Source organism: Frankliniella occidentalis, unplaced genomic scaffold, assembly GCF_000697945.3.
Source record: "Frankliniella occidentalis isolate FOCC.00 unplaced genomic scaffold, Focc_3.1 Scaffold115, whole genome shotgun sequence".
Taxonomy (NCBI): domain Eukaryota; kingdom Metazoa; phylum Arthropoda; class Insecta; order Thysanoptera; family Thripidae; genus Frankliniella; species Frankliniella occidentalis.
In genome coordinates, this window is record NW_026267243.1 from 189,606 (window position 1) to 198,495 (window position 8,890).

The following is an 8,890-nucleotide window of genomic DNA, read 5'->3' on the forward strand; positions in this document are numbered from 1 at the left end:
CGCCCCGCCCCGTCCTTACGATGAGGTCGAACGATCCTGAACCCGCCCGCCTCCCGCAACTCCATTCCATTAGCGTAGTCTTAAGTTCGTAAAAATCATTTTTCTTTTCCTATCGAAGCGCTTATAGCTTAAGCTAGGCGAGCAAAAGCGACTGAAACTTAACCTGTGTGGATTGCAACTCTCTTTCTGCACTGATTTGTGTCAGGAAGTTTTTACTTAGTAAAAAAAAGGAAAAAAAAGTTCAGACGTGTCGAAAGGGCAGCGACGAAGGATTTTGTTTTGAGTGCAGTTTTGGTGGTGACTCATTCCGCCCAATAATCCTGTTGGTTTTTCGCGTACGCGATAAGAAGGTGATAAGACAGCTCACGTCCTGTGCCGAGCAACGCCACTATCTGAGCCGTTCCTGGAGGGGCAAGTCCTCTCAGTGCCGCCCACGCAAGTGGCTCACGTCTTTCGCGTATTTGGACGTCACTCTACATCAGATCCTCTTCAGTTCTTCAGGGCCGGTTCTTATCGGGCTGCCATGAAAGTGTTAGCACGTGCTGTATTTATACAGCAACGAAACTAATGAAAGGAATTCTTTGCGTGTGAAATACGGAATCACGAATCGTCATAGACAGTGCATAGTACGGTTTTAGTTTTCACTTTATTTTTGTTCTTTTCTGCTCTGTTTTCAAAGCGTAACCAAACAGCGTTTGAGGCGCGTCCTGGCCGTCGCCAGGATTCACCACCGGGGAAGTGTACCATAGTCGTGTCTAGAGTCTAAATTTTCCCGCTCGACCTGAAACACAGAAACTAGACCGAGCGCCGAGGCAACGTGAAATTTGTCACGGAGTACAACAGCACACGCGGCGCATCAGCTGTTGTTGACAGCTCGCGTGAGAGAGGGGATGGGGTTTGGGGGGGGGGGGAGTCGACGTCGCGTTTCTCCTCCGAAAGCACGTTCCACGGTCATCGACAACACAGGCGGACACCCTGCCAAGCGAGAAACAATTATTGTCCCACGATCTGTGACTGACACAGTTGTCTGTCTAACGCACATCAGCAACAAAACTAACTGAAAAAAAATCTATGTGGCAACTTCCAATGCCAGAGATTTTGACCTTCTGTGTGGATGCCGTTTTCTTGGCGTTCTTTCCGGTATAGAGCCAATTTTTAGCCTGCGGTCAAATATTGCCAGTTAAAGCATTAAGTTATACAGTTCGCGCATTTTTTTCCTGTGTGATGTGCTGGGGACCTTGCAGCGGCGGGCCGCGGGGGCCGCGCGGGCCCGGCAGGCGGATCGCATTTGAACAACTTATTTACTCGGCGGGCGGAGGCCTGGCCCCCGGCAGCGGCGCCAGCAGAGTACACCGTCAAGTAAAAACGCACTCCGACCTCCGACAGTCACACGCGTGACGAGGCGGGACGGTCACACGTGACGGCCGGCACGCGCGCACCACTAAAGGGGGTGCAGCTTAAACAATACAGAAGCGCGGCTCTCGCGAGCGGATGCAAACTAATCGTCGGTATACCAACGGCCGGGGCGCTTTAATGCAGCATGTACACTCACTGGCAAAAGTCCCATGGGACGAGTGCACTCGTAGCTTAGTGAGGGCGTCCTCTTTCAGCTGTTCAACTATTTTACAAGTTAAAGAAAATTCTAAACACGCAACAAACGAATTTTCTTGTATATATTTTTGCAATAGAATGTTTTGAAATAACTTTCCGATTATTTGGTTTTCGGTATTTGTTTCAACCGAGGTTTTGACCGTGTGGAGTAGGAACTTCTCCCTCTCCCTCTTGAGTTGCGCAAGATGACCAACCATACCGGGGTTCTGCTGGTGCTGGTGATCGCCGCCTGATCCCGCTGAGGCCAGCGGGATACGAGTTTCAACGCGTTTCCAGGAGAGCAGGCAGTCGCTGCGCGCGGCCGCCGGGGGCGTCTGCTCTGTCGAGCTGTTCACAGACATCCCCCCCCCTCCAGCAGTCCTGTCCCCAAAAGATACCTGTGTGTTTGGGGAAAACAGGGGAGATGGGAATGCATATGTTAAGTACACGGGGATCTGGACCAACGGCCTTAAGGTTGCTCCACTTGGGTGAGCACTTCGGCTGTTGTTCAGGACAGCGGTACTGGCCGCCCGCCCGTCCTGAAATATCAGCCGAAAAACTCGCTGTTTCGGTGGAGATTGTAACACCAGAAGTCATGAATGAAGACTGTCAACTTCAGTAACGCTACGCTACTGTGCTACTTCCCAAATCTGAGGAGCTCTCCGATCCGGCCCGGAGCGCCTGTGACGCGGAGGGTAGGCAACTCCGTGCGGCAGTGAGGCTCGACGGGATTGCCTACCCGCGCAGGGGCTCTCCGCCGCCTCAGTGCGCTACTGGACCCCCTCGCAGAGAGGACAGAGGACACCTAAACACCCATACTCTTTGAAGTAAGTATATATGCCAAACTCATGGTCGGAGGCACAACTCATCAGCGAAATCTGTCCACTCCTCTTCGTGGGGCGCGGCTACGCGGCTCTCCAGCGCCAGTCACGACCCGCATGGGGCGGGCGGGGCCTGTCTCCAGGCCGGCCCAAGGAAACTAAGAAGATCTCTCTCTCTCTCTCTCCCCCGGACGGCCCGCTGCTAAACCCGAAAACGTTGTGGGCGCGGAGGAGAGCTCATCAGCAGCCTGTCCGCGACCTCTGCCCCGCCCTTGGGGGCGCCGCCACGCCGCGCCGCGCCACGCCAGGTACTCTGCGAGCTGAGTTTCTCTCCAGCGCGTGTGTGGCTGTTAAGTTCACTTTTGTGAAACATTCCAAATATATGTTGTTGTTGTTGTGGTGTTATGTTTGTTTTCTTTCTCTCTTTCTCATTTTTTACTAAGGAAAAAAGCAGACACAAATCCAATATATATTTATATTATAAAAATGTTTATTATTTACCAATAACTTAAAGCTCCTCCTACAAAAGCAAGCCAGAGCGCAAATTATAACAAAGTCAAGAAAGATTCTCGGCACAAAAATGTAAAAAAAACAAATAAACAAATGAATGCTTAAGTAAACAATGGAACAAGAAGCAAATTCCAAATAACAAATAAAAACAAATTTTATTTAGATCTAGGTAATTTTGTAGGAAAATAGCAAACCTTGTAAGTCATCTAAAACTTAAGTATAACACACATGATTTGAATTTTCTCTTAATCAAGGCAAACATGGTGACTTCATCCAAAATCAAATGGTAACTAATAGACTGTAGTATAGAAAAACAGTGTAATAGATCTGATTTATTTAAAGACTAGGTGCCACGAGTCATGAATTCATAAGAAGCACCATCTAAATCAATTAATACTGACTTAATTCTGGTAATGTCCAACAGTACGTAAAAAGGGGGTATAAAATAAAAATAAAAAATCTTACAACTGTGCTAAATGATCGAACACAGTCTACCCCAAAGAGCTGGTCAACACAAAATGTGTTTGAGCCTTCAAAACTAATTATACAATTTCAAAGGTCCTTGGTCATCATATTATAGCTACCCTTGAAACAGGACATTGCCTAGCACCTTCCAATGGCTGATTGTCATATTTGAGCTTCTATATAAATGAAAGCAAAAATTATTGAATTTGATTTGAGCAATGTTTCAAAATTACAGACCCTGGGTAGACGTTCGAGCTTCAAATCAGCACGATTAATTTTATGTGGTACAACAATACCTCAATTTCAATTTAGTTTAGTACAAAATATTTTAGCAACAAGAAATTTGGCACCAAGGCACAACTTTGATTTTTACACAAGAATGCATACAAAAATGGCAAGAAAAGGCTGACTGACTTCTGATGGAAAAAACAAGTTATGACGATACACATACAGTTCATTATCATTAATTACATCTTGAGACGATACTTTAACATCATTTCTGAAAGAAATGCGTACTCCCTTCTTTGATTCAACATGAGATCATAATTAACACAAACAGAAGCCTTTCACTGTAAAACTTGAGGGCACAGAAAAATTAGCTCATCCTCTCTGTATCAAAATTACATAAGCTATTAAAATAGCACATATTGTGGGTGTATGCCAATAAGTGACAATTCAATACAAGCACCACTTTAATCAGTATTATTATAAATTTTATCTTTGAAATACCATTTTAAAAGTATGGCATAAAGGAAAGAAACAAAATATGGAGAACAGTGCATGTATTGACATGGAAAAGGCACATATTCCAATAGTGTTTAGATAGCGTAATCACAATTATATGGCGTAGCGATACTGGTAGCATTCCCACTCAGGGCGAGTATTCTAGTGACTGGGAGAACTTCTGAAGAACTCAAACAAAACATAAAACACCTGAGAAATTCATACAATGGCATGTGTTATTATTGCAAGGCAAACTGCATTTCCCTAATGTCACAACCATGGTTAGCATGCTCTAAAACTTGTTCTTTAAGTTGGAAAACTTGCTGCTTTAATTTGTTCACCATAACACTCAGGTCCCCATTTTCATTCTTGAGGAGTTTCACCTTATCCTCTAGCTTAGCGATCTTTTCCAGCTTCCTTCTTCGGCACTTGCTGGCAGCCAGACGATTTCTTTGACGTTTACGTTCCAGTTTAATTTTTTCCTGAGATTCCATGTTAATAGGAGACATGGGAGGTGAAGACCCGAGACTTGGAACACGCTGTTCTTCCTTAATCCCGGAGAGGCCATAACTATTGGAAAATGTAGCTCCCTGACTGTTTTCCAGGAGCGATGAGTAATCCTCTGAAGAGTCTCCACTGGAAGTACTGTCACACCTAATGTTCTCCACAAGAGGCCCTCCCTGGCTTGAGTCGCTGTGTTGTAGTTCATTCAAGGCCGCCTCAAATCCATTGGCGAAGTTTTCCTGTTCTTCAGTCACCGCTCTAGGGAAGAGGATGGAGGCGGTATTGGGAGTTGGTGTTGCTGTCGCCAGAGAGCCGTTCCCCATGATGATCTTCTCCAGGTCAGGCGTTGCAATACCCAACTTGTGCAAATCTGGGGACGACAACACTGGCACATCCCCTATGTTGGCAAAGCGACCCCGCTTGGCTGGCTTGGAGAAGTTGAGGTCCAGCGACAGATTCCTCTTCTTGGAGTTGATCTCCCCCTGCTGCTGCACAGCCTGGCTGGTGAGGTAGAGGTGGTCCATTCCGTGGCTGTTGTTGCTGCTGCTGGTTGGGACTCGCACCATAACCCTGTCGGTGTCCACTATCCACTCAGCTGGTGGGGCTGTACTGGCTGGTCAATCACTGACCTCGCTGGGGCTGGGAGGACTCGCGTAAACAAGACCACGTCACGGCACTGGCACTGCCCTCGCGCACCCCGAGCCCAACTCCACTGAAAGTCTCGCGGACACGACCCGATCGGACGGCAGCAGAAAGCGTTGTGATTGCGCGGCGCTACAACCGAGGGGCTTATATGAAGGCATGAGTCATACCGCTAAACTCGGCCGACGACGTCACCGTCCGCGCCTCCCATTGGCGGATGGTGACGGCATTCGGCCGTCGAGCTTCCTGATTGGCCGGACGCGCGATGGAGGGGAAATCCAGCGGCGCCAGCCCTCGGGCGCTAACAGAGCGCAGCAGAGGTGTGCAAACATTGCTCTCCGAACTGTTCAAAATTCTCCCTTGAAATAAGAGCGATTGGTTTGTTTGTGTTCGAAAAGCCAAACGACAATTGGCAGTAATGTAATCGGGTAGTAAATGTGGAGTTTTTACGTTGTGTGTTGGCTGTGCTTAAGACATGAAGGACAACATCAGCAGCTCTTAACTCCTGCACGGACAAAGCAGTGTCCCACATGCCAGCTCAAAACACTCAATATCGCGTGACAATTTTAGTTTTACTTTGTACGCGACAGCTTCTCACCCATCCCAAGTATCGTTTTGAAACGCGCTCCTTGTGCCGCTTTGTCGCTTAAGGTTGGCTGTGCTTAACGCGCCGGCACGTGCTGGCCTCTCGCGGCAGAAATGCGCACCCGCTCCGCGGTCCTCTCCTCGGCCGCTTCGGGTTCACCTTCGTGAGGCGTTCGGGCGATGGCCGTCAGATCTTCGGCCCTGATCGGAATGCTCCTCAGCCCCGACCCCGCGTCCAGCCGGGTTCGGCTTCCAGTCCGGCGCGTTGTTTTGCCGGTCGAGCCGGTCGTGCGTGATCGTGTGTGTGTGTTGTGCTTCGTGCCTCTGCTTCGCCTATCCGAGCTTGTGTGCTGAGATTTGTGTGATTTGTGCCCAGGAATTAAAGTGATCCCTATCTTATCTCGGTGATGCCATGGGAGATGTGAGGAAGACGAGCCCTTGCGTGTGATCTGTTGTCGCCGCTGCCAGTGTCTTGTGTGTGTTTGTGAGTGCTGCCTGCGCCCTGCGCCCCCAGCGGAGCGATGCGGCGCGAGTGAAGGTTATGGCGTACGAGCAGGGGTGATGGTCCTCGACTACTAGGATGCAAGCAGCGAGGGTGTGCGCCTTGCTGCTAGCTGCTATCGCCTGCGCCCATGGTGAGTGAACGCCCGCGGCCTGATCCGTCGCTATCTGTGCGTCCGTCTCACGATCATAACCTCTTTGTAGACAGGTGCCACTACTGCTCCCCCCCCCCCTCCTCCCTTCCCACTTGTTACCCTCCTCCTCTTTGTAATGGGGTTTGGCACTTGAATTTTCGTCGTCAGTAATTGGCAATGACGTTTAGACCGATTAATGATTATCACATGCACTATGGTCATTGTTGACATTTGCATTTAATGTACTTCAAATTTTTATTGTATTTAAAAAAATATCATCAACTGCATTTTATCATCCATCTATCAGAATCATTATTGTAATAATGTGATAATATCTGTAGTCACAATGTTTCTGTGCTGCAGTTTCGATTTGATTGTATTTTTGTTAAACAGAGAAGCAATCTGCTTGTTGACATTTCCTGTCATTAAGCAGTTAAGCATCCACAGAATGTGTTATTCAATGACCTGCTTGCACGCCTTTGAACAAACCTGTCATTGTATTATATCCCCTGTCTGAAGTATACTCAAAACAAGGATCAGTACAATTTGTTGTTGTATTTCATAGTAGTCATTTTCTTGTTGACCTATACTTTAAGGTCAGTATGATGTGTCATTTCATTTGTGGTGTGTTGTTGGCACATGCGCACCCATCATTTCCGTTGGCTCCTCTGTTCTGAACGGTTGAACTTTAAGACTTAGAGCGTGGCTTTTAATTATTCCCTATTATTTATCGTGGAAGCGTGACCACATGTGATGAAGTGTGTACTGGTTCACGAGGCCCTAATTTTACCAGGGGATCCTCGTGCTGCAGAGCAGGTTTCCTGCACGAGGATCTTTAGTGAATGAAGTGCGTCAGAGCCCGACCTGACCTAGGTTGCGGATAGGGGAGAGGGAGGGTGGTACTTTGCAGGACAGAGCCCTCAGCTCTCCCAGCTCGGCTCCATCCCCTCGGAGTGCTCTCCACCCGCGCTGAGTGGCCCTGTCACGTCATGTCCTGGCAAACTCTCCCGTCTCCAGATCGATGGATGCTGCAGTATGCATGCATGGCCTCCTCCTACCCGCAGCGCAGGAAGAGAGGAAGCGGCGCGACATCCAGGTCACGGGTGACCCGAGGGGTCATGTCTTGTTCAGGGACGGCCCCCCTTCGAACGCTATAGTGACTGTCGCGCACACCCTCTCCGCCCAGTGTACAAGCCGAGGGGGTGGGTGTTGGGCTTGGGGACAGTAGCGAGCTTAGCGACGGTCCCCACGATGGTGATGTGCGATACAGCTGGAAGCTGCTGCTGCTGCTGCGGCGGCGGTGGCAGAAGCACCCGCTGGACTGGAGGATCGGCGCTGCTGCTGCTACTGCTGCAGCGGTGGTCTGCCGGTGCGACAAGTTCCTGGAAAAGCACGCCCTTGTCGTGTAGTATCCCTACCTCCCTCCCTCCCCTCTCCCAGCGGGAGGTCCGGCTCCAGCCAGCCTCCAGCGGCGCTGTACTGGCACCGGAGGCGACCGGAGGGGACCGGAGGGAGTCACTCAGCTGCTCAGCTTCCTCCGAAAGGCGGGGCCCCCGCTGGGGATACTTTTTCGCCAAATACCCTCTCTGGCTGCTGGGGTGCTTTTATCATTGCTCGCACTTGGACGACGGCAAACTTTCGCAGAAGCGCACTGCGTCCGAAACAACCCCGTCGGTGTTAGCGGCGTCTCTGGCAGGCTTTACATTTTTCGATACCGCCTGGTCCCATTTAGTAGTCAAGTCAAGGTCGTGGCGAAAGAACTCGGATACGATTTTTACCGTGCGATCGCCAATCTTGCTACCGGGGTCAGGGGATCACTGCACATGCGAAGATGACGTGCTCGTACAGATGAACATTCAGACAAAAAGAATTATTAGGTATATAGCACAACTAACTACGGGACAACTAAATTATTTAGCTGTATAGCTAAATATTGGGCTATGTCTTCACTTCAACTTCAACGGGGCTATGTCGCTCTAGCGATTTTATTTTATAAATCTTAGCCATCTAGCTAATTATTTAGCTGTGTAGGCTAGCTTTAAAAATGGCAGTTTCCTTAGCTACATGGCTAAATAATTGTTAGTTATCGTCTATTTAGCTATTGGTTTAGCTATACGGCAAATCATTTTTTTTCTCCGTGTACTCGGGCTGTCGCCTCACATTGCAGTGCTTGTTTGGGACCACGCGCCACGCTCCCCCCAGTCGCGGAGGGGCCGGGGGCCGGGGGCCGGGGGCCGGGGCCCGGGGCTGCGCAGGTGGATCAGGTGTATGGGCGACTCCCTTCTTCTTTGCGTGTCCGTCTGGTCTGGTCCGTCTGTCCGTCTTTTTGTTTGTTTGTGCGCGCGGATCCAGGTACAGTCCTGGCTGTTCAGTTTGGGTCAGGTGTGGGGTCTCTCAATATAGAATAAGACCCCC

At 49.3% G+C, this 8,890-nt stretch overlaps 2 protein-coding genes across 2 annotated transcripts in view; one reads left to right on the top strand and one right to left on the bottom strand.

The window, feature by feature from the left end:
- Positions 1 to 2,879: 2,879 nt before the first annotated feature.
- On the bottom strand, positions 2,880 to 5,387 carry LOC113207279 (transcription factor Jra-like). Its single transcript, XM_026423777.2, has one exon. The coding sequence runs from the start codon at positions 5,177 to 5,179 to the stop codon at positions 4,349 to 4,351; it is 831 nt and encodes a 276-aa protein (XP_026279562.1). The 5' UTR covers positions 5,180 to 5,387; the 3' UTR covers positions 2,880 to 4,348.
- Positions 5,388 to 5,996: 609 nt separating this feature from the next.
- Positions 5,997 to 8,890, top strand: part of LOC113207278 (low-density lipoprotein receptor-related protein 6) — a 25,998-nt gene continuing 23,104 nt past the window's right edge. The window contains exon 1 of the mRNA XM_026423776.2: positions 5,997 to 6,475. Coding sequence (XP_026279561.2) covers positions 6,421 to 6,475 — 55 coding nt within the window. The 5' untranslated portion in view covers positions 5,997 to 6,420. The remainder of the gene's footprint in view (positions 6,476 to 8,890) is intronic.

Excerpts from the sequence above, each read along its gene's own strand:
- LOC113207279 (XM_026423777.2), bottom strand. The coding sequence starts at position 5,179 with ATGGTGCGAGTCCCAACCAGCAGCAGCAACAACAGCCACGGAATGGAC.